A 25,961-nucleotide genomic window follows, 5' to 3' on the forward strand; every position below is an offset into this window, starting at 1 on the left:
GGGCAGGAAACAGCTCCTTGGTGAAAGGGATGATCCCAGGCCTGGAGCAGCAGGATTTTCAAGTGATCTTAGAGCCTCTCACAGCACCATAGAGTGAGGAGACAAAGTGAAAGCAGTTAACAGTGTTCTCTACAAACAACAAGCAAGGCAGTGACACAGTGAACAGAGCCCATGGGAGGGAGGACACTCTCCACGGTCAGCATCTTACTGGAAAAGACAATCCCCCTAGTGTGTGCTGACAAATTAAACAGCAAAATCAACACAGGGAGGGAGAAGAGACAGCTCTTCCTTGCAGTGGAACACAACATACAGCTATAAATCACACACACAGTAATGGCCGCTGTACGGAACCTCGCTAGTGCGTGGGCCGTGTAAAGGTTGGTGGCCTCCCAGCACTCCTTTTCCTGCCTCACTCAGCGCTTACGAAGAGTAACTTCACAGAGAGAAACACAGGAGGCACTACCCTCGCCCAGCACTCACCAGTAGAAGCTGGGGTCGTGGAGGAGGTGGAGGAGGAGGTGGTGATGGTGGTGGTGGAGGTGGAGGAGGTGGTGGTGGTGGTGGAGGAGGTGGAGATGAAGTACTAAAGAGGGCACCGCGCCACCCACAGGCCATTCTCTAAAAGCTCCATCTAGTCCCTACAGGCATGAGACACACCTAAAGCGTGGTGTTCTCCAGCAAATGGAGAGTCATCTTCAGATGTGTCAAAGTCACAGGAAACAAAGACAGAAGACTAACTCATTAGAAAGGAATAAAGCCACGGGAGCTAAATGCGGCTCCAGAGTCTGAACGTGAATTCAGACTAGAGAAGGAGTCCGTGTGGTAACTAACGGGAGCGGGACAGGGATGGCGCTAACCTCCTGCTCTCAACAAACGCTCTGTCAAATCAATCAAACAGAACAGATTATTATGAATCACTGACTCTGGGGGAGTTCCCATAGCACAGAAAAGAAACTGCTGTGTAGATTTGAATTTTTCATAATAAAAGATGAAACCATATTACGAGTAAGTTTTTAAGTGGCTGTTACAGCTCTCTCTAATCCTTGCAATTTTCATAAACGTGACTCCCACTGAGGGTGTTTTGGGGCTGTCAGTGGAGCCTCTGAAACCAAGAACCCCAGCACGGCCTCAGTCTAGGAACGGGTGAGGGCGCAGAGGTCCAGCTAGCCTTAGACCCCAGTCTCCTGCTCCTGTCTGAGGTCATCTTTGTTCCAGAACAAACCCCGAGTGACACGTATGTACATGCCAAAGTTAGGACAACCACTCTGGTTGTTTAAATCGCCTCTCTTCTTCCTGTAGAGAGTCTAACGACTTCCTCCTCAGGGAGGGACCGGCTCCTGCAGTCCTCACTGCTTACCTTCCACCGTGGCTCCTTCATTGGGGTTTGAGTAGCCTTCTCCTTTTCGTTTGATTCTCCGGATAATGCCTGAATCTTCAAATAGATCCTCGCCTTTGAAGTCAAGGAGTTCAATCTAGAACGGAAAAGATGAAGCCAGTTTAACAGATGGGTATTTTATAGAACTTTAAACTACATCTTGATGCACACGGCTTGGAGAGAACTCGGTGTAATGGCACTGTCTAGGACTTCATCCTGTGGGGCTGCAGTGCAAAGACAGACAGGAAATACTAGGACAACTGCCTTGTGGGCCAGAGGCCAGAAGTACAAGGTGCTGGCACAGAACAATCTTGGCTGACTCGCAGGACACCCGTTTCCCACCCAGATTTGTGGCGTTTCCATCTTAAGATTTAAGAATCTGGCCTTCAACCAACTGAGATGAGCTTTTCACCATGTTAGATAAAGATCCAGTTTGGCCAATTATATGTAATTAATTCAACACAGTAAACAGTGCACCAACACTCACTGATCCTGATGGATTTGAGGAGACAGTCGTAAACCTTCACAACTTAACACTCCCCACCACCATTTCCGGCCTGTCAGCTTGGAGTATGTCTTACTTTCCTCTGCTGACCAGAACTTTTACTTCTACATCTGCGTCTTTTGTTTGTTTGGATATGCCCATTTTGTGCCAGAGACACATTTCTAAGAAAGCACTGGCACATCCCCTGGGTGTGTGGGAAACAATTCAAGGAGCCAAGCTCCAAAATAAATAAGCCGGAGCAGGCTCTCAGCTCTCAGCGGAAGCCCAGCTCCATGTCGCTCTGCGGTGCGGCACAGCACAGCCGACGCGGCGGCAACACACATACTTGCCTCGAAAAAGAGAGTTGCGTTCGAGGGAATTTTCGGGAGGCTGCCAGCAGAGCCGTAAGCGTATTCTGGTTTACATAATAAATGGCAGATCTCGCCTTTCTTCATGGTAGACACCCCAATATCCCAGGCTTTGATAACCTGGCCTAAGAGAAAGCAAGAAAACAAAGGAAAAAAACAAACAAATCTGTCAAACAAAATCTTCAAACAAAATCCAGATCCGACAAATCCTAAGGATTATAAAATTTGGGAAGTTTCCTCTCTTGCCAGCTTCAGAAACTCAGCTTTACCGCCCAACTGTGGGGCTGTAGCAGGCAACCTGTTCCGTGTTATATTTACAAGTCGTTGTTTTGAAATTTTGAGATGGCCTCAGGCCGTATAAACTAGCCTAGAACTCCTAATCCTGCTGATCACCTCGTCTCCAGATTCCTGGATGACAGGTGTGTGCACCACGCTTGAGTCATACTCTTAGCTCTTGTCATGTGCACCATTAATCATGTCTCATTTAGGGGCTAGAGACATGGCTCAGTGGTGGAGAGCACTGGCTGCTCTTCTAAAGGACCCAGGTTCAATTCCCGGTGCCTGCACGGCAGTTCACAGCTGTCTGTAACTTCAGTTCCAGGGGACTAGATGCCCTCACACAGATACACATGGAGGCTAAACATCAATGTTCATAAAATAAAAAGAAATAAAATAAAACAAAACTATGTCTTATTGTAAGCAGTCTCAAACCCTTTGGGAAACAACAAAGAATTTTAGCACTAACAACAAAACACACTTGAGGTGCTATGTCAATCAAAACCTTAGACATGTGGGCCACAGAGATGCGCAGGCAAAGCTACCTGCTGACGAGCTTGCTGACCTGACGTTGATCCCCAGGACTCAAGTGATGGGGGGTGGGGGGAAGGGGGGAGATTGATTCCTGTAAGGTTGTTCTCTGACTTCCACACACAAACATGTTCAAGTAGGACCGGATAAACAGTGAAGTTCAGAGGAAGTAGAGCGACAGACTAGACCCGGTACACTAGGACCAAGGAACCCTGTCTGTATGGAGGCAAGGAGAAAAGGCGATTGCTATCTGGGACTTCAGCTCAGTCTCTGTCATGACAGAGCACCAGCTCCACTTCCTTGTAACTTTCCACAGCACATGCTTATCATAAGACTCCACATGCCAGGTGGTGGCGGCAACACCTTTAATCCCAGCACTTGGGAGGCAGAGGCGGGAAGATCTGAGTTCAAGGCCAGTCTAGTCCACAGAGAGGGCTCCAAGACAGCCAGGACTACACAGTGAGATGCTGTCTTGAAAGTCAAAACAAAACAATACAAAAACAGGAAAAAGAAAAGAAAAGCCTATGGCAGTGTGCTGTCATTCAGTTCTGAACTCCTTTTCACTTAATGATGTCATCTCCTTTCTGGGTTACTAGAGGGGAGATATGCAATGTAGGGGGTTCAACGTGCCGGATTCCAACCTGAGGTCTTTGAAAACCTGTGAAGTTCAATGTTTCCTGACTTGGGAACCTTAATAAGAGCCGCAGTCCAAATGCACGGCACAGTGACACGCAGTGTCTGGTGTTAGTCCAATTCAGTAAAGGAAAGCTGCCCCTGCAGCCACCACCACAGATAACCCTCTCTCTTGGTCATTTGAGACAGGGTCTTACTATACAGCTCGGCTCAGCTCAAACTCATAATCTTCCTACCTCAGCTTCTTAAGTGCTGGATCACAGATCTAACCAGTGCTCCTCCATGTCACTCCTTAGGCGTGCACATGTGAGGAGTGTACAGTCTGTGTAGGATGTGTGCCTGAGCCATGGTGGACACGTGGGGGTCAGAAGGCAACTTTGTAGTCAGTGTCTCCTTACACCTTGACAGGGCTCCAGGGGTCACCTTACCAGCCCCATCTATCTCCATTCTTCTTTTAAAATGGATTACTTTACTTATTGCATGTGTGCACGTGTCACAAGAACTGGTGGCAAACGGTACTGGGCTCTAAAGGTGAGCCCTGCTCCTGTCCCTCACAGGATCCTGCAATGCACAGGAGTTACTACAGGAAGGTCTGGGCCGACGCTGCTGTCATTACTGACACAGGGTCTTAGGTGCCCCAACGCTGACCTCCTTCTTCTTCATTACCAAGGATAACCCTGACCCTCTCCTCCTCTGCCTGCACCCCCTTCCCATCTGCTGTTGGAATCACAGGTGGGAACCACCTCATTCCCTGACCAGCTTTCTAAACAGCAGCGCCAAGAAGACACTGAAACGTAGAGAACACTAGTTGAAAACTTCTGAAATCCTTGCAACCAAGGAAATTGTCACCTGTAAATTACACACATAGCTTCTGTTTGGTGTATGTTGACTTTCACATGCTATTCTGAGAACTGAGCTGATTCATTGTTTGGTCTGCAGCTTCTCAACACCGCTCACGTTATAAAAGCCGCTTTCTTGATGTTGTCTGAACACTCGCCCTTTACTAACCAGACCACTCCATTTTAGCTCAGGGCGATACTTTCCTTTGCTACCATCAGATGCCAGTGAACAATCGTGTGTCTGACTGACTTTCTGTGGTAAAGCCTGTAACTGAGAGGTTCAGGACTGGCTGACATTAAACTGTTAAGCGAAGAATCATGCAAAACAACATACACATCTTAAAATTTAGAACATGGCCAGCTTGCTAATTCATGGAATGTTAGTGGCCACGGCTTTGTCTGTGAGTATGGCCATTCCAGGTTAGAGAAAAATTCCTTTAATGCAGAATAAGACCTGAACAATGCAGGATCAATATGTAGGCACTCCTGGTGGAGTGTCCGAAGGCCACTTACTTTAACTGCTTACCGCCTCGAGTTCAGTGGCATCCAAGAGGGCTTTCAGCACTTCTTGGGGCAGATCTGCACGAGTGTCCTACAAGTTTCTCACACAGTCCTCTCCCTCTTTACCACTAATCTTGATGTTTTCTAAATCTACTGAAACAAAATACTTGGAAAAAGTACACCTGGGTATTAGGTTAAAGATGACTCTTATTAAGAGAAATAAAAACGCAGTCCCAGGTAATGGCCAGGTGCTGACATTTGCAGCCAGGCTGTTGTCTGAGGTGAGCCTGGGGCTCAGAGCAAGGCCAACTCAGTCGCCACTGCGCACAAACAAGAGTATAAAACACCACCTCAAGACAAAACAAGAACACTTAACATTTCATCTAAGCTTGGATAAAAAATAAGGTCACTGTGCACCCAAATATATCAAACAGCCCCCTCTCATGGCTGCTCTGGGCAACTGTTGCATCCCACCATGGGTTAATCCAGGCTCATTCTCCAGCCCAGGATCACCCAGTACCCTGTCTACTCTGCTTGTCCAGAACTACCCAGATCACACCAGAGCCCACAACGCTACCAACAACTTTCCTGCCACGCACTCTCCAATCCTGTACGTCCCTACTGTGTACCTTTCTGGAAAGGACTAAACCTAGATTGTCCAACTGCAGCGTGCTCCTGGTGGTCTGTGGCTGGGGAGGGTCAATGCCCAGGGCACTTGTGGGTATCTGCAAACAAAACTAGACCAAACGCTAGAAGGAGAACCAGTGGGCCAGAAGCACCAACATTTCAAAGAGTCTTCCTCTTTAGGATCTTTTTCCTGTAGACAGAATATGCCAAAAAAATGTTTTAAAAAATTTATTCTGGGGTTGGGGATTTAGCTCAGTGGTAGAGCACTTGCCTAGCAAGCACAAGGCCCTGGGTTCGGTCCCCAGCTCCGGAAAAAAAAAAAAAAAAAAAAAAGACTTTTATTCCTACATTTGATCTGGGTCTCAATTTTACTACCTCAAACACAATGTTTCAATTTTAGGAGTTCTATTCCACTTGTAACAAAATATCAAATAGTACATACTTACACCTCTTGTATCTACAAAGACACAGGAATTTGAATTGAAAGGCAATGTTGGGAAATAGCTCTGCAGGTCAAGTGTGAGGCCCTGAGTTCCAGCCCCGGCTCCATGTAAAAGCCAGGCGCAGGGACAGTGCTGCTAAGCCAGTGCGAGAAGCAGAGAGAGACGTGGAGCTGAATGGGTGAGTCCTAGATCCAAAGGGGAGGAGGCCCTTCCTCAAAGCAGCACGGACAGCTCCAAGGCCGATCTTTACACACACACACACACACACACACACACACACACACACACACACACACACGATCTTCACACACACACATACAAACGTGAACCTTACACCCATCTGCACAACACACACAAGTAAGTAAGCAAAATGTTACACTAAGCCAGGGTAAGAGCCATGTGGTATATTTTTTTCTTTCTTCTGTAGTAATATATATATTACTATTAAAAAACCCACACAATACTTTAAAAAACACTTCCCTTTATAATGAAAACGACTTTATTAATAATGGACGGACTAGCGGTTTTACTGCATAGCTCCCCTGGCTTCAAACAGGTTTTGCTGTGATTGAACAAAGTGCACTTGATATGACTACACACACCTGCTACGCAGCCTGCCTCCAGAATGTTCTTCTTCTGGCTTTACCCATCTGAAACTTTATACTTGATTACATACCCCCTCCTCTCAGCCACCGGCAAACATTCTTTTTCTATAAACACATAATACAAGTGGAGGCAAACAGCATTCACGTTTTGGTTGAATTCTTTCATTTAGTAGAATGTCTTTGGGGTTCATCACGGATGCAGCATGTGCCAGACTTTTCCTCTCCTCTAGGACTGAGCAATGAAGTGTGGTGGCACAGACATTTAATCCCAATACTCGGGAGGCAGAGGCAGGAGGATCTGTCAGTTTGAGGCCAGTCTGGTCTACAGAGTGAGTTCCAGGACAGCCAGGGCTGCACAGGGAAACCCTGTTTCAAAAAAACCAAAGGTGGGGCGGAGGGGAGGGACCTGCATAATGATCCACCATGCGGCGGTTTCACATTCTGTTTCGGTCAGGTGCAGAAGGACACTTCAGTTGCCTCCACCCTGGACACAGTGTCCACATCGCTGTTAACGTATGTGTGCATATGAGAACCTTTGCATAGTCCCTTTGATCCCTACCCAGCAGACTGCTGGATCACGGCCGAGTCTTCGGTGTTTAAATGTGTTTTTCTTTAACATTATTTTATTTATTTTCCCTTATTTTATGCGCATTAGTGTTCCGCTTACATGGCGGTGGCTGGGAATTAATGGGTCCTGGAAGAGCAGCCAGGGTCTGAACTGCAGGGCCCTCTCTCCAGCTCTAATCTCTCTTTTTTGTTTCTTTTCAGGCAGAGCTTCTTTCTCTGTGTGTTCCTGGCCGTCCTGGAACTCACTCTGTAGACCAGGCTGGCCTGGAACTCATACAGATCCTCCTGCCTCTGCCTCCCAAGTGGAAGATGAAAGGTGTGCGCGACTGCCAAGCTTCAGTCCTGTCATTAAGTGTACTGAGTGTGACGTAAAGTGTCTGTAGGCTTAGGAGTATGAGATGTATGAAGTATAACATTTCTGTTACACATTAACTTCACAGCATCATCGTGCATTTTGTGTTTACAGACCCTACAGACTGCCATGCGTCCTTGCCCAGAGAAGAGCAGCAGGTGTGGAGCACACATGCGCACACACATGCGCACACACATGCTGTGGGCCATTCTCTCCCCCCACTGCACTGCCTCACACCTGAGGTGTGAGTTCACTGTGTGCAAGTGAACAGACCTGTGGGCCTCCACCTGTCTCCACATGGACAAACAAAACCACTTTCATGCTGTCAGATTCTAAACATACTCAGATCTTATACGCAGGCATATGTTTAAAAGTTGCACACTCAGTGATTTTCAGCAGGGGTGACAAGAGACATCCTTAGAAAAGGAATTCTTTTCAACACTGTTAGGAGAACTGGACACTGATATTTTCTACCTCCTAGAATGCTGGAGATAGATGACGACTTGAAGAAAGGACTTCTCTGTCTCACTTCACAATCAAGGAAGGATGCTTTAGAGAAAAAAAGTCAAGTGGACAACAGCACTGCAAACAAAATCAAAACTAACACGAGCACACAAGGGCAACTGTCCCGTTCTATCCTGGAACACAGCGCACTGTGCTAACAACCAGGTCTTAGACTGATTCTGTTTCTCTTTCCCAACTTCCTGGGACAAAAAAAAAAGTTAGCTAAGCATCGTTTCAAAAGGTTTTATATGACTGCTCAGTAAGGAGAGTTACGACACAAGAGGTTACAATAGTTTTTACTGTGCTGGGCTGATGTACGCTATGGTATGTGGTATTTTCACCTCAACGTTATACAGTGGTTTATAATAAGAGCAGTTATTCACAGTGTAGACAATGAACTTGGAGTTTAAAGGTCAGTACAGGGGGCTGGGGATTTAGCTCCGTGGTAGAGCGCTTACCTAGGAAGCGCAAGGCCCTGGGTTCGGTCCCCAGCTCCGAAAAAAAAAGAACCAAAAAAAAAAAAAAAAAAAGTCAGTACAGGAAGGGCAGTAGGCACACAACAGGGGAGAGGGCAGAGGGCACACAGTAGGAGGTAGAGGCAGTGGGCACACAGTAGGGGGCAGGGGGCACTGGGCACACAGTAGGGGAAGGGCAGTGGGCACACAGTGGGGGGAGAGCAGTGCTCTATTTATGTACATTTTTCAATAAAGTTTTTATAGTTACTCATAATAGTCCTATTTAAAATACTAATCTCAGGCCAGATGTGGTGATGCGTATCTTTAGTCCCAGCACTTTGGAGACAGAGGCAGGTATACCACTTTGAGTTCGAGGCCAGCCTACGCTACAAAGTAAGGTCCAAGACAGGAGGGGCTACATAGAGAAGACTGTATCTTAAAACAAAACAAAACCAAACAAAACACCGAAGTCATACTAGAATCCCAAAATTGCCTGGACCTTCTCTTTGGAATATTTCTGTGTACTTCCTGGGAGACCTACACTCTAAGGGACTAGGGACTCCAGAGACAATAATTATGCTACTTTCTACTTCTATTTCTTCTTTATTTTGACGGAGTAGCAACTGTTACAATATTAATACAAGATCTATCTAAATGGCTTGGCTAGTTTTCCCCTTTTCCTGAGACAGGGTCTTGCTGTGAGGTACAACACAGCTTTGAACTCAGAGCTCTACTTTGCCTCCTGTGTTGGCCAGTTTTACATCAACTTGACACAAGCTGGAGTCATCTGAGAGGAGAGCATCTCAATTGTGAGGACCATTGTGGGTGGTCCCTGGACTGGTGATCCTGGGTTCTTTAAGAAAGCAGGCTGAGCAAGCCATGATGAGCAAGCCAGTCAGCCCTCTGTGTCCTCCTGCAGGTTCCTGCCCTGCCTGAGTTCCTGTTCTGACTTCTTTCAATGATGACCAGTGATATGGAAGTGTAAGCCAAACAAACCCTTTCCTCCCCAAATTGCCTTTGGTCGTGGTGTTTCATCACAGCAACAGAACCCTAACTGGGACACCTCTCAACTGCTGGGATGATAGGTGTGTACTATTGGGCTGGTTTACCTTTTTCGTTCTGTGGTCAACTGTACAGCACACTGTGCTTCTGACCCTGATCTGCCAAGTGCTGGGGTTACACAGGTGCTACCCTGAGGTCACACTCAGCTCTGGATGCTCTAAGTACAGAGCAGCACCCCAGTCCAGAGCTGTCACTTTTAATTGTACAAAAGTGAAATATGTTTGACTTAATATAAGCCAAGAGGAAGTCATTCGTTTGTTTCTGACTGACGATGTAGAAAAGTGCAAACTCACAAGGACCTGGGAAAAGGCAGACGGGCAGTGTCACAGAGTTTCCTAGGTGACTATCAAAAGTGTCGGAGGTTCAGAAGGTCAGCTGCATTAAAGGACTGTTCATACTGTACTCTGCTAAAGCCCTGATCCAGCCTGAATGGACTGCCTGTCCACACTTGACGGTCCATATATTGCGCTGGTCCCTGGGAAAGACAGGCTAATTGAATTAGGCAGATTTTTTTTTTTTTAATTAACTTGAGTATTTCTTATTAGGCAGATCTTCTAATAGTGACAAATCTCACTGTCCAGAAGTAAAGTCACACTCATTAGTACCCATTGCGCTCACAGAAAAGTCTTACGTTTCAGGAAGCTGTTAAGCCCCGGCAGCCACAAAAAAAATTTTTTTTTTTTTTTTTTGGTTCTTTTTTTCGGAGCTGGGGACCGAACCCAGGGCCTTGCGCTTCCTAGGCAAGCGCTCTACCACTGAGCTAAATCCCCAACCCCAGCCACAAATTTTTTAAAACCGGTTTTTACCTGAAGCTGTGATTGCAGCTTCCGCTTGGTTGTTTTCCTCGAGAGGATGGGTTTCTCTCACTCTGCTTCAGGAAATACCTCTCAAGTCTCAACAGTCAGACCGTCTTTGCAAGAAGAAAAATGTTCATAGCAGCACCAAGCTAGCTCACTTCCCAGCTGAAAGGGTTGCAGCTTCCTGAGGGTAGGGGTGCACAGAAGGGCCGTGCGCACAAGCTGAGGGCCACCCAGGAGCTGTACCATATGTGTCATGTGCTGACTTATGAAGCACTGAGGTGACACCTAACAGGAGAGGCAGTGACAACACGACATGGGCTGCTGAGACGACATCACTGACACCCACAAAGGTCCCCACGGTTTGTGCCTCTGCAGGTCTTAGGTTGCGTGTGAGTGTCAGGAAGTGAAAATGGCATCATCCTCACGCTGCTACAAAAAGTGATGCAAACAGACCACAGGGACGGCATCTGCCAGGGACAGGCTCCACTCCTTCAGTGGAATATAAACAGAACCAAACCTAAACAAACACTGAAAACATTGCCTGCTTACCTTTGCCAAGGCTAAAGACAAACGGCTCGTTTCTGTCACGACTGGAATCAAACTTCTTTCCATTCGACAACTTGCCTTTGTAGTGGACATAAACCTTGTCACCAATCATTGGGGTCTCCTCACTAGTCCCCACTCTTTTGACAATCTAGAAGACAAACATAAGAAAAGAGTGTAGAGCTTTGCACTTGTAAAAGGTACAAAGGCCACCCGGGCTACTCCCCAACATCCAGACAGATGGGCAGATTCCCCGCAGTCCCTCGAGGATCCTCTGTTCCTCTCAGAGAACTGTCTTCACTGGCCCTTTGTGTTACAGTTATTACTACTGCTCTCCACAGTATTCTCTCAAAACAGAAAGCCAGAGCAGAGGCAAAAGGATCACTGCGGAGACAGCCTGGTCTACATGGTAAGCTCCAGGCCAGCTAGGTTATTCTGTGAAACCTTTTCTCCAACAAGACAAAATGGAATCAGCCAGTAAACCACATGTGGTTGGTTGAAAGCCCCACACTTGATGCTAATATCTCTCAAAAGACAAGACTCATGAGCAGGCATCAGGTACACAAACTGAATTAGCCAAAAGACTGCTGGACACTTAGTCAGTCAGTCAGCTCCAGCGAAGAATCAAACTGCTGTCCTTTGCTAAAGATAGGCTCCGACTACTATATGCTCCGACATGACAGCTTAGACTTCCACTGTCTGCACAGTCTGAAAATACAGACTTCAACAATATCAAGCAGAAGCCTGTCTTCTAGTAAAGACAAAGGACAGGGAAAAAAATGAAGAACTTCAAACTGAAAAATATTTATCCATTGTAAAATCTAGAATATTTCCTTTATTCTCGTCAGAGCAAGCTGCTAATACAACTGGTCAGTTCTTGGAAAAGAAAATTTAATCCAGGTGTGTGGTGGTGCAATTCAGCCTGTCAATCATCTGTGCCAAAGGGGCCATGTTCGGTGGTGCAGAGGATATGTGATAATGTCCTCTTGTTATGTGTGTGTCTCCCCAGCAAGACGACACTTGTGCTTAAGTCTTAAGTTGTCTAAAGATAAAAATCTAGTTTTAATTTATGTGAAAAACGTAAAACCAACTTATATTTTTCTTGATTATTGTTATTATTACAAACTTTACAAACAGGAAACTTAACCCAGGGAGGTTGACAAATACTCCCGGTCAGAGCTGTGAAATGCACTGACTTCATCAAAAGCTCCAAGGTGACTTGAGGAGTCTAGACATTAACAGATGTTATAACTTAAAGAACTTCAAACCGCACATAGGGGTTGGGGATTTAGCTCAGTGGTAGAGCGCTTGCCTAGGAAGCGCAAGGCCCTGGGTTCAGTCCCCAGCTCCGAAAAAAAGAAAAAAAAAAAGAACAACAAAAAAAAACAAACAAAAAAAAACAAACAAAAAAAAAAAATAAAAGACTACTCCCTAGAATAAAGGAGACTATGCTTTACTGTCTATCCAGGTGCTCTGAGCAGGCTCGGCAGCAGTGTACGCTCCCAGTGGAGGGATACTGTGGTCTGAGTGAGGGATGAATAGGAGCTGTCCTCTCGAAAGCTGACGCTGGACAGTGCTAGAACACAAGGCCTTCAGGAGGGAAACAGGTACTTAGGTGGGATCAAGGTCTCACCTCTTTGAGCTCCGTGTGGAGGGATGGGGCTCATAACTCAAGTTGTACGAAGCTGCCCACGCCTGCTTGTGTCTCTCAGACCTTCGTGCCTGCCTGCCTTCTGCTTTCTACTCTGAAGTAAGTCCTTACTAGAAGCAAGGAGACGCAGGCCTGCCATGTTCTTGGACTTCTCCAACTATGGAACTGTGAGCCAAAGAAAACTTCTCTCTCATGAACCACCCAGTATTCTGTTACAGAGTACACAGGGCCTGAGGGACCTGGGAGGCCAGTTCTCTATGCAGCACACCGAATAGATGAGGTAGGAGACACTGAGGACAGCCTGAACAATCTCCACTGTCTTGAGAAGCTTCCTGGAGCTCTGGATGAGGAATTACAGCTACGAGGCTAAGAAGGTGCAGCAAAGAGAGATCTGGATGGACTGACAGCACGAGCAAGGTAACAACAGGAATACATGGAGACTCAGCGAGAATCACAGAAGAGAATCCTACCCACTTAAGAGACAAAGGAAGGAGGATGGCATGTTCAAGACCTGTCTGGGTTAAGTGTAATTCAAGGCCAGCCTGGGCAACTTAGTGAGACCCTAGGGAACCATACCTAGTCCCACCATCATCAATGGTACTGTCTCAACACTGTTGCTAAGATGCAAATTAAAATGTCTGCGGAGCTGGTTTAAAGAGGATCCGGGCTCAGATTCCTTAGACCCTTGGAAAAAAATAATCATGACAGAGCGTGTCTCCAACCCGAGTGCTGGGCAGAGACAAATGGACCCCAGAAGCTTGCTGGCTACCCAGCTTTACTAAAACAGGCTTCCTTTTTTTTTTTGGTAAAAGACTCTGTCACACAGAAAAATAAGGTAGAAAAGGGATTGAGGAAGATATCCTGACAGGGACTAGTACACATGCATATGTGTACATAAATGCATGCAACACACACACACACACACACACACACACACACACACACACACACACTCTTTAAATAAATAGGAAAGATGATCCAAATATATTCTGTGTCCTTATACCATGACACATAAAAACAGTACTTGTATAAAAAGCCAAGCTCGCTCCTCTTCCCTGCAGACCCTTCGGCTATCACTCACAGCTTTAGTGCACTAAGATGGCGTACGCAAACAGCAGTGGACGCGCGCACTCTGAGCAAGGAGGGGTTCTCTTGAGGGAAAGCACAGCTTGGGCTTGTTCTCCAGGGCCTAGCCCAGTCGAAGCTGGACACCTATAACCTGAGATGACCCCCACTTACGATGCTAGACGGGAAGGGAGCTGCAGTGTTTGCTACTGAGCCCATCAGCTCACACGCAGCAGACCTCCCTGTCACACACACCTCCATGGCCTTACCTTTAATACTCCTCTATCTTTTTTCGTAGTGATATCTTCTCCCTGCTCAACCACGGTGGCTGCTGGGTTTTCTTCATTGTTACTGGTGCCCTCATCAGTAGTCATTGTCCTTTGTAAGTAGAAAACCTGCCAAAGGAAACAAATTTCCTTCAGTGAAAGTATCACTTCTTAATACACCTGAGAAGTCCCTGAGACCCCAGCTTCTGTAAAACTAGTGGAGCTAAAACACAGAAACAGTAACGAGCGTGTCCCGTGAGCATACGTGGACGGCATCAGACAGGGAAATACAGCCTCACCCACTTCTTCATCTTCCCGTCTAGCCATGGCCCTAGATTAGAGAGCAGTGTAAGTCAGGCCCACCGGTAATTATATTCCTTAGCAAGACTACACGGGGAGAAGCTGCCCTCTCAGAGCCTTAGCACATCCTTCTCCTACAGCCGGATTTTTGAGAGAGAACTGAGACCTTCTCAGGTGCTCGCCGCTTTCCTTCACACTGGCCAAGCCAGCCAGCTCCTGTTCTATAACCAGCCACACCCATGTCTGCTTACTCTCTCTTCTTCCTCTCACAAGCCAGATCCACGATGTCCACGCATTTTACCCTTCCTTAGCTCTTCTCAGGTAGATGCTGACACTTATGAGGCATCCCTGGTGGGTCAAGGGTCTTCTAGAACAAGGGTTCCATGCTTCTCCTACTGCAGTCTTTAGCGGGGACTGGAGACTGGAACTCTGAGGTTCTCCTTTTGCCCCTACTTCAGGTCCTCTAAACCTTCACTCAGCAGTGTGCTCAGAATAAAAACTCTGCTTCCCAACGAATTAAACACTGTATATTTTAAATACAAGAATAATTCTTTTTCAGAGCTCCACCTGTCTGCCTCCTGAGTGCTGTCACCTGACCTTTTCTCATGCAGGGCCAATCTGAATATCAGTGATCAACAGGTTGAAGAAAACACAGTTGCCTACTACTGTGATTAACTTTATACTGCTCCTTGATTGAGCAGGGGAAGGAAGACTTAGTAACAATGCCAACCATTTTCTGAAACAGGTTCTTCCATAGCCCAGGCTAGTTTCGCTCTGGACATTTCTCTCACCTCAGTGTTCTGAGTCCTGAGGTTAAGGACGTCACCAAAACCAGCTTACCACGGGCCACCTCTAAAGCTCCCACACTAGGGTAAGAAGAGACTCCAGGCTCGGTCACCTTCTGGGCCCTCTGTTTACAGGCAAAACCAAACCCAAACAAAACTACTGTGAGACTTGTAAAAACCACTTCACCGATCGAACTCATAATTAGGCGACTAGAACATGCAGTGTTTTAACTTATTTCCTAACAAACTAAGTTTTCTTCAGGATGAGCAGTTTGTTGTGCTGAAAGATCTTCAAAGAGAGCACCACAATCCCAGGGCCAAGCCCCTGTGCTGGATTTTCTAGCACAGTTTATACCAGAATAAAAGGTCCACATGTTTGGCTCAGGGTAAGTGAAAGCCTAGAACAAGCTGTTCTCAAACAAACAACGAAAGTTAAGTACCTAGCTCAGCTCAGCGCTGGGCTGGCTCCGAAGGGAAATTAGACAGGCAGGGCTACTCCCGGCTTCTAGGACCCAGTGCTTGGGACACACATTTCTGATGCTTGAGAATGCACAGGAAACCCCTAAACAGCAGGGGAATGGTCTTTTAAATGCCTGAGCAGAGCAGGTCACGGATGATATCCTTGGGAAGTGTTCTGTAGGTTTTCAGAGGCACACGGACCTCTATCAAGAGAACATGACTGAAGCACTAACATTAAAACCACTAGGTGAAAATTTCTTGAGATATCCACCAGCACCACCCCACACATTACCCACCCGAAAAGGTGAAAGGGTCTTCCCAACAAAGCAGTATAAACCTTTATCAGGTGATGTGTATCGTAACTAAATAAAAAGTAGTAACCCCACACCAGGAAGAGAACAACTGAGCAGCAGTAAAGGTTTCTGAACACACATGGCCTAAAAGGAATCCAAGGTGATCTGGAGGGCTGGCCACGCCACCATAGGAAACTCTAGTGAGATGTTGGTTCCGAGCACACACGTGCATTTGACCATGGCACTCTCTACTATGCACTGCTAGACAGCACTGCTCACAGCCCCTCAGCTCACACCGGAGGCTATGGCTATTGTGTTTGTGCTGTGCATACGTTTTCTGCTCTTATGGAAACACCATGGTGTAGGGACATACAACAACGACCTAATCTCACTGCCATTTCTCAGCAGGTAATATGAAAACACAGTGTGCCTTTGGACACTAGCACTAGCATAGCCACCTGCTGCAACTGTGCCTGCTTCCATCTTGAACACACAGTAAAAATGCCTGCACAGCAGCGAGTTATAAAGTAAACGCGGACTACAATAAATGTTCTCCTTGTATGGCTATTCTATACACCCGAATGTCCGGGATTGCTTAGAAATTTCTTGGGCAAAAAGGAGTCATGAATGGGAACATTTAAGAAACTGAATCTAGGCCTGGGCATGGTGGTGCATGCCTTTAATCCCAGTACTTGGGAGGCAGAGGCAGGTGGAACTCTGAGTTCAAGGCCAGCCTGGTCACAGGAAAAGCTCTGTCTCAAAATCTCAAAAGGTGGGGAGGAGCTGATCTAAGCACTGTCCTTCTAATAGGAGCTGTGCGTCATAACCAAACCCCGTGACTACAGCAATTAGACAAACTGCCTCATGGCAATGGAAGGGGAGGTGGACTTTGTTTATGTGCTGTTTCTTCCAAAAATACTTAAGGGGGAAGCTAGAAAGACGGCTCCCCGGTTAAGAGCACCAGAGGGCTGAAGTTTGATTCCCAGCACCCATACGAGTGCTCATGACCATCTGTAACAGATGTTCCAGAAGATCTGACACATTCTTCTGACCTCTGTGTATGGATGCCATGCAGGCAACACAAAATTTTAAAAACAGAAAAAAGTTTTCTTCAGCCAGGCACATGCTGGTGACAGCACACACTGCCTGTGATGCCAGCACTCAGGAGATGGAGGCAGGACAGTCAGGTCATTATCCTCAGCTATCCCAGATCCTCTCTAAACACATATAAGAAAACCTAAAGTCCGTCCCTGGCAGGTCCCGTGTTGCGCCTCTCACTTGGGGTGGGTCCCCCCGCAACCCCCACTGGGTGTCGGAACCGGAGTGCAGTTTGGAAAGCCATTCGAACTGGGAAATGGGGTGTGACAGGAAAGGGGCCTGTCCTCTTGCCCATCATGCTTATCACACGTTCATGTGGAACCTGGCACTAAATCATTCATAGCTAACCTGCGCCTGGGTTGGGGTTTCCTAAGTAGCAGAGCAGCTCCCTTGCTTCGATGTATTGAAAGTCAGCCCTTGACACAAGGTTTGTAAAAGATAAAGGAAAAAATAAGGAAGGGAGGGAGGGAGGGAGGGAGGGAGGGAGGGAGGGAGGGAGGGAGAGAGGGAGGGAGGGAGGAAGGAAACAACCCCCCCCCCCCCGAATCCTTTAATTTTCTAAACATTTCCCTTGAATTTCACTGAGGTCACTAGAAGTACAGATTTTTCTAAGCAAACAAAGTAAGTAGACTTTTGCTTTATGGTATTATATAAAAAAGAAATTCGTAAAAGCCTTTATGAAAAACACAAGGAAGTTTCAGTTTCAGTATTTTCCTTCCAGAGACTTGACTATGTGGGTTTAAAGCCACTTCACCTAAGGCTTTAATCATTCATTCATGGTACAGCTTTGCACTGCCCCAGTCAAAGGAGGGAAATTCCTTCCCAGTGCTCCAGAAAGGGAACACCCAGTTCTGTCATCGATGTGCCAGATTGGCACTCACCCTCCAAAGGGCCAGGCGCCAATCACCTGAGACACAAGAGGGACACGAGAAGACACTCAGTGTCCCATCGACAGGTACTGACAACTTCAGGTAATGACAGTCTCTCACAAGAGAAGCTACCTCCGGGCTTTGCACACAGTGTGCACATGACTGGTGCTGCTCTGACACCAGTTCCCAGAGGATCGTCCCTGGCTTCTCTGTTAGAAGCACTGAGGAGCCACAGCAAGCATTTCTAAGCCCTGCCGACTCTGGCCTTGTTACTACAGCTTTCCTCTCCACACACGAGAAAAGGCACAGCACAGAAACATACCTAGGCCTGAGAACATAGGGCGTTAGTTAAGTAGGCCTCATTTTGACATTTTGTTATGAGAATGGAGTAGAAAGCCCTCTTTTAAATTTCGACTCAGATCCCTTTCAGACACTCCAGTCTGGAGACAGTGATAGTTATAGTTATTTATTGGCGGAAAGAAATACACTTTAAAAAAGAAAAATAGACCTAACTACACAGGTAAACAACTGCACAGCTACATGGAATTACACACTGCAATTATTCAGCTCCTTTCCCCAAAGAAATGTCTAATGTCATTCTTCTACACTGAGGCAGTGGAGTTGGACACACACACACACACACACACACACACACACACACACACACACACAAAGTACATATTCAAAAATGGCAAGATGTTTTGCATCAACAGTGACCAGGTAAATGGAAAGAAACACTCTAAGAGATTCTAGTTCTTACCCATCAGAATGGATATCCTGAAGAAAAAGGAGTGTATGTGTACGTGAACGTGTATGTGTGGGGATCCTATGGTAACTGCTCAGTGTGGGAGCACATGCCGAGAACAGGGAGAACCTGAGTTCGCAGCACAGAAAAGCCCAGTGCAGTGGTGCACGGGGGTGAGGGAGACAGAAGGATCTCAGGGCTTGCAGGGCAGTCGCTCTGGAGTTGGTGCAGGACTGGAGAGATGGCTTAGAGAGTAAAAGCGCTTGCTGCGCATGCTGAAAAGTGGAGTTTGATCCCTGGATTCCACATGGAAGGAAAGAACCATATCCTCCAATGTATCCTCTGGCCTCTACACAAACGCTGTGACATATACATGCATGCACACCAATCGTAAGTAAAATACAAAGACATTTCACCACACTGGATGTTGACCCCTAGCCTGTACGCAAGTGCACAGACATCTCCATACTGCACATGTATACCACACATGCACAGTCAAATTCAGACTCAAAAGAGAAGAAAGGTCACTAGGGGAGTGTTGTTCGGTACAGAGTTTCTGTCTGGGGTGAAGAGGGTTTTGCAATATTGGGAGTGTACGTAATCCACTGAGGACATTTAAATGTCTGAAACTGTTGCTGTATCACACATGTATACTTTCATAAGAAGTGAACAGTGAACAGAAACAGCCTGACAGACAGATGCGTGACAGTGGCCGGCCAGCTGTAGCCAGTCACCTTCGGCTGAGTATCTCTCCTCAGTCTTCCTCCCTCCATATTCCCAGTGTCCTTCCTCAACCCTCAGTGGGACTTCTGGGAGCGATCCCATCAGCCTCTTGGCCAAGAGCTGTGACATGTAAGGAAGACGATTTAAGGGAGAGGCTCTGCCACCTTACAGCCTGAAACTGTTCATCCTCTGTCTGCAGTGTACTCAGTGCTTTGGAGGAATCGTTCTCACTACAGATCCTGAAGCAAGCTGGCAAGGCTGGCAGACCCAGTTCAGTCCGCCTTGGATATGAGGTGATGGGGCTCTGTCTGTCACCTCAGCGATGTAAGGGTTGACCTGCTGAGCTGGCTGGCAGGGGGAGCAGCCTCACTTTCCCTCATAGTTCCGTGTACACCACAGCAGAGCTGAGCACCACAGGACTGCTTTCCTGGGGAAGGATAAAGGTGCTGCGCTCCTTGACTAGAGCCTCCAAGCTCTCACAGTGCAGATTTGCTTTGCTGGGAGTTTAGCCAGGCGAGTTATCATCGCATTTGTTTCCTGCTGGTTTTGAGAAAGGGTTTCTCTATGTAGCTTAGGCTGTCCTAGAACTCACAGAGATCCTCCTGCCTCTGCTTTCTGAGCACTAGGATTAAAGGTGTGCGCCACCATTTTGTTCTGAATGATTAAGTAAGCAGGAGACACAGAGTTGTATTACCAGCAAAACAAAAGACACCCTGGAAAACTCCAGACTACCTAATGTTAACGCTATGCAATAAAGAAGCTGAATACAGGGTTTCCCTCTTCACCTATCAGGCTTCAAACAGGTGGGAAGATGCCCTCAGCTTTCGCTTCTCAAGGTCATGCTACAAAAGTTGTTTTTTGCAGTGTTGGGAAATGGGACATGACAACCTTATGTCCAGTAAGTCTGTAAAACTCCTAATAGATCAGAAAACAACAACAAAATAAAGGGTAGGTATGCATCATTGATTGTGAAAATTTAGGGAAATTCCCACAACTAGAAAGCCATAGAGATCAATGGATCGAACAGAAAAGCAAACTGTTTCAGCTGATGAGCCTCTCCGTGACAGTGCCCTGACCGTGGAGCAGAGCATTACAAGTGCAACACTGGCCTTGGGGTGCACCAGAGAACTCAGGGGGGCCAAGAGCAGGGCCTATGTTGGATCCCACAGACCAGTCAGGTTTCTCTCCTTCCCTATGGGAGGTACAGAAACATTCTTGCTTCTTGAAGTTACAGTAAGCAGAGGTGCCCGGGTGTTACCTTCTCCCCTCATCCCAACAGGCCCCTCATCCTTACAGGTCTCACTCCACAGACAGCGCAATACCCACCCTCTGCCCTGAAGTCTGACTGGAGAGATGGAGAGATGTCAGACCGTAGCCTTAGCCTTCCGGCTTCTTACTAATTTTTCTGACACTGTTAGCATCAGGATCACCTGTGGAATTTAACATGCTGTACGCGCCTGACTCCAACCCAGAGGGGCCAGTCAGCGTCAGAGCACCAGGAGTCAGGCACGCTGCAGGCCTCCCAAGCAGCAGGTGGCTGAAGCCACCGCTTCTCTCCGTTCCATCACTGTCCTTCCATTATGTTAGGAGAGATTTTTACTGATGGAGTTTCTAGGTCATTATTTGGTTGGCAGCTATGGCCAATACTTTTAGTATGTTACAGCGACCCTTAAACATTAATAATGATTTTCACCATCTTTTACTATTTGATTGCTCACGTCCCTGACCACTTTGTGATTTTGTGACTATGACTTCAAATCTTTTTGCAGATACTACTTAGAATAGGAGGGGACATTTCTGAAGAATCCGTATTCAGCTACAGAATGTTCTGAAATGACAAGCATGAAGTGTTGCATCTGTGTTTGCTGGCGTCTTCCAGAGGCACTCGGCAATGGTAAAGAGAGAAAGGCAGTGAGTGAGTCCTGAGTTTCAAAGGGAAGCAGGAGAGGGTTCACTAAAGATGCCGAGATGACAGGTGGAAACTGATGTTTGAAGCAGGGTTTGAGAGGGGAACATGAAATGTTTTGGCAGAGGGAAGGAAAGGTTTAATTGTACAAAAAAACCAGTCATGCCTAAATTCAAAAGGGAAACCACCAAGAGGGAATGAAAAGTCATGATTCGGAAAGGGAGGTGCACAGGTTTCCCATTAATTAAGTATTCACAGGTAGCATAAGGTAGAGCTAAATGAACAGTGTGGCTAAATAAAAATATGCTCTTATTTTAAAAAATGATTCTATTTTATATGCATGGTGTTCTGCCTGAATGTGTACATGCATACCAGATGCATGTCTGGTGCCTTCAGAGGCCAGAGAAGGGTATATGATTCTCTAAGACTCGAGTTAGAGACGGTTGTGGGTGTTAGTAACTGAACCTGGACCTCTGGAAGAGCTCCAGCCCCAAATGAAAACATTCCCTCGGGGTTGGGGATTTAGCTCAGTGGTAGAGCGCTTGCCTAGGAAGCGCAAGGCCCTGGGTTCGGTCCCCAGCTCCGGAAAAAAAGAACAAAAAAAAAAAAAAACACATTCCCTCAAGTGAGTGATCGTGACATATGTAAACACCTGGAAATGCATACTATAAAAATGTCACATAGTCTGTGAAAAAGATGAGCTAAATCTATGTACAGATGAAGATTATTTAGCCTCTAACATTATAAACACTTAAACCACCTAACTAGGAAAGAAATTTGTAAATGTTTACTCAAAAAGACCACTGCGTTCATTAAAGTGCATACAGAAGAATGCCATTAGATAGATACATATGTCCCTATGGCATGAATGCCATTAGACAGATACATGTGTCCCTATGGCAGTGACTTGGTTCCGTAGACACTGAAGGTTACAAATGAGAAGGCATGTACCATAATGTGTCATTATGACCACAGTTGAGTTTGAAGATGTCTATAGATTGTACCTGATTACAACTACACAGGCTAACACCTAAATGTCAAATGTCTGTTTTGATTACCATCTCCCTTTAAGATTAAGACACTGTTCCAGGGGTTGGGGATTTAGCTCAGTGGTAGAGCGCTTGCCTAGCAAGCGCAAGGCCCTGGGTTCGGTCCCCAGCTCCGAAAAAAAGAAAAGAAAAGAAAAAAAAAAAAGACACTGTTCCAGAAAAAATGTGCTTCATCTTGGTAAGGGCAGAGACAGGAGGAATGAATCTTTAACTTTGGGCCACATTGTTGTTGGTTTCGTTTTTAAGACAGGGTCTCACTATGTAGACCTGGATGTCATAGAACTTGCTAATCTCAAATTCCGAGAGTAGCCTGCCTCTGCCTCCCAAGTGCTGGGAGTAAAAGAATGTGCTGCCACACCTGGCTCCATGTTTTTAATCTTAAAGGGGAAAAAAAAATCAAATTTCTGCTTGGTACCAGAGTGGTAGATTATTAACCTGAGGTGACTTATTAACGCCTAATAATTTAGTTCCAAGTCTGCACTGGTTTCTAAGAACAGACCAACAACAGAAGCCAGTAAATACCCACAGTGTGGAATATGGTGCTTTTTTAAAAAACCTCCACTCCTTGGTCTAAGTGAGGGACATATAAGCAGTACTCGATACGTGGGGAAATGATCTGTGATTTTCAAAAGCAGTCAGAACAAAGACAGGAAAATACCAGGCAGTATACACAATCAGGGCTAAGGTGCAATGACACAGAGGCTACTTCTCTAAATTAAATATGAACAAACCCTCTGCTGTACACACTCCTAACTTTAAAGACAAGATTTGCTTCTCCTCAGGAGTGGTAACTAAAACCCCTGGGCATGACTAAGCATGCAGGTCTGAGGTGCACTGGAAGCACATCTGTGTGTGCACAGCAAACTTCTAACTGCCTAGTTCAGTTGAACAGCAGAGTGGAGAGCACAGGAGCAGGAGCACTGTCCCCACTACACACCAACCAGCAGTGAAGGAAAGGTGGAGACTGGGAAGATGGGAAGGCTTTATTTTATGCACTTTCGTTCCCCTGCCTGGGGCATGGGCTGCTCTACCAAGGACCTGGGTTTGATTCCCAGCACCCACACACCTGCTCACGCTCATCTGTAATTCCCGGTCCGGGTTATCTGACACTGTTTTCTTGTCTCTGCAGTACTGCACACATGTGGTGCTCAGGCACACATGCAGCAAACATACATACACATAATTAAATACTGCATCCCCTGTAACACTCGGCTGACTCGAGAACATCTCAGTGTGTGTGCAGCGGATGTTGAGCAGAGCTGCCTTGTGTCTCCTAAAGAACCTCCATGCAGGAACGGCATTCTGTAAGGAGGCGAAGACGAAGAGAACGACCTTAGAGCATAGAAGGCTTCCTGAGTTATCTCTGAAGACAAATTACAGCAAAATTTACTACTTATCTGTTTGGAGTTTGTATGCCTTTTTAATTTCGGGAGATTTGAAGGTTTGTGAGCACACGGGATAAGTCAATTTTAAAAGCACAGTACTTTGGGTCTGTGAGCGAGTCTTCCTCATGTGAAAAGAGCTTAAACGCCCATTCTGAGGGAGGAGGCTGAGCACCAGAAGGCACGGGCCTCGTCTGCAGGCACCAACCATGAAGCCTTTGCATTACATTTCTCCAGCTGTAAACTGCAGGGGTTTAGACTAAGCCACACTCTGGCTGAAAGACTTTATATTTAGAATATCTTAATGAATAAATCTGTTTTATGGGAAGTCAGATTTGAAAGCTGGAAAGAGAAAAATTCCCAAGAAATAAAAGGTTATTTTAGTATTAGAGAGCTCACCTTTCCACTCTAGCCCCGTGGACAAAGCAGTTACTTCTGAGCTCCCTAGACAGGACCCAAGTGCTCTGGAGCTACTGTAACAAGCGACTACAGACTTGAAGGCTGAAACCACGGACACTGATAAGCCTGCAGCTCTGAGTGGGGTGTACTCTGCCTGTGGCCAGGGAGGAAGCTGCTCCTTGGCCTTCTCTGGTGCTGCCCACAGGGTCTCCCTCCTCAAATGCTGTGGGTCTCTGTGGTTTCCTAATTGGGTTTAACTGTTACTCACGTGTGCATGTCTGAGAGGCAGAAGTGTATGCGCCGCAGGTACCGCCCTGAGTTGCTCTCCATCTTACTTTGTATGACACTGTCTCACTGAATCTACACCTGGAAGACTTAGCCAGACCAGACACCAAGCCCAGGAACCCTTATCTCTGCCTCCCCAGACTCACACCACCACAAGTGGCTTTCCTGTGAGTGCTGGGAATCTGAAGTCAGGCCCTGGTCTTGTACAACAAGTGCTTTACCAACCAAGCCAAACGTCGCCTCTTCCACCATTCCTTTGTAGTCATAGGCTCTCTTCCTTTTAAGAGACAAAGCAGGGCCCATCTGGATTATCGAGGATAGACCCACCCCCATTTCAGTCTTCAGCTTTACTCACACCCACAGTGTGTGCCCTTTGCCCTAGAGAGCCTTTTCATCTGAACAAAACCACAAGTCTCTCCCAAAGCTAAATTCTGCAAGTCCCTTCATTCCATATTTAGTGGTCTCCTCTTGTTCTGTCTTTTCTTTCTCTCCATCATCCAGTTGGACAATCAAGTTCTAATCTGACGATTAAGTAAAACCTAACATTTTGGGCTGAAGAGGTGGCTCAGCAGTTAAGAGCACTGACTGCTCTTCCAGAGGTCCTGAGTTCAATTCCCAGCAACCACATGGTGGCTCACAACCATCTGTAATGGGATCTGATGCCCTCTTCTGGTGTGTCTGAAGACAGCTACAGTGTATTTATATAAAATAAATAAATAAATCTTTAAAACAAAACAAAACCATGTCAGAGAACACACTGGTACACTTACTTGATTTGCACTCCCAGCCCCCCCTTTATTTCAAAACAGCATTTCTCTGTGTAAACCTGAACTCGCTTTGTAGACCAGGCTGGCCTTGAACTCACAGAGATGCACCTGCCCCTGTTTCCCAAGTACTGAAAATCAGAGGAGCATGCTACTACACCAGGCTGCATGGCCTTTTGATTCCACAGCACGCTAAAACCACAGGAGAGCAATGCACATGGAGAACTTGCTTTCTCCTGGAGAATCACTGAAGAATTCTCTCAAAGTGACACCAAGGCTTTGACAATAGGAGCAGCATACTCTAAAGGCTGAAGAATGTACAAGCGCCATGTTCCCTGCAGACAGTGCGTGGAAAGCAGTCACGTGCACAGAGTAACCTGCACATACTCTAGCATCCACTACGTAAGCATGTGCGCTCTCCCCACCCCCATAAAGCCGTCACCACAGTCCAGATAATGAATAATCAGTCACACCATCCACTCAGCTCTCCTTGTGTTCCTAATTCCTTCTTTCCCAGCTCAGGTCCCAGGCAGTCTCGGATCTGCTTGCTGTATGGCTCCGGCTGCCTGCCCTCAAGCCCATCTGTCTCTTATGACGCATGAGTGTCATGACTGGTCCCACTGCCTTTCTTTTACTTCCTTTACTCCACAAAAATTTGCTGCATTCAAAGCTACAAAGATTTTCTTCAAAAAGATTTATAAATTCGGGTTGGGGATTTAGCTCAGTGGTAGAGCGCTTGCCTAGGAAGCGCAAGGCCCTGGGTTCGGTCCCCAGCTCCGAAAAAAAAAAAAAAAGAACCAAAAAAAAAAAAAGATTTATAAATTCGTGTTTTACGGTTCTATAATCAAGTTACTTTCTGTAGAGGCCATAAAAGTCCCTGTGCTCACAGCCGCAGGAGAGGAACCTAGAACGTTGATTAAGTACACAGGGTTCTTCCTTCAAGGGAAGGAATGCAAA

The 25,961-nt window shown here is 46.4% G+C and overlaps 1 protein-coding gene across 6 annotated transcripts in view; it reads right to left on the reverse strand.

The window, feature by feature from the left end:
* Fkbp5 (FKBP prolyl isomerase 5) overlaps nt 1-25,961 on the reverse strand; it is a 120,266-nt gene that overhangs the window by 28,191 nt on the left and 66,114 nt on the right. For all 6 annotated transcript variants that reach the window (XM_087597651.1, XM_087597652.1, NM_001012174.2 and 3 more), the window contains 4 exon segments: nt 13,951-14,076; nt 10,972-11,116; nt 2,210-2,352; nt 1,358-1,472 (listed from right to left, as the gene is read on the reverse strand). In XM_087597651.1, coding sequence (XP_087453777.1) covers nt 1,358-1,472; nt 2,210-2,352; nt 10,972-11,116; nt 13,951-14,055 — 508 coding nt within the window. In that variant the 5' untranslated portion in view covers nt 14,056-14,076.

This window comes from Rattus norvegicus, chromosome 20 (assembly GCF_021556685.1).
Source record: "Rattus norvegicus strain SHRSP/BbbUtx chromosome 20, alternate assembly SHRSP_T2T, whole genome shotgun sequence".
NCBI classification, from domain to species: domain Eukaryota; kingdom Metazoa; phylum Chordata; class Mammalia; order Rodentia; family Muridae; genus Rattus; species Rattus norvegicus.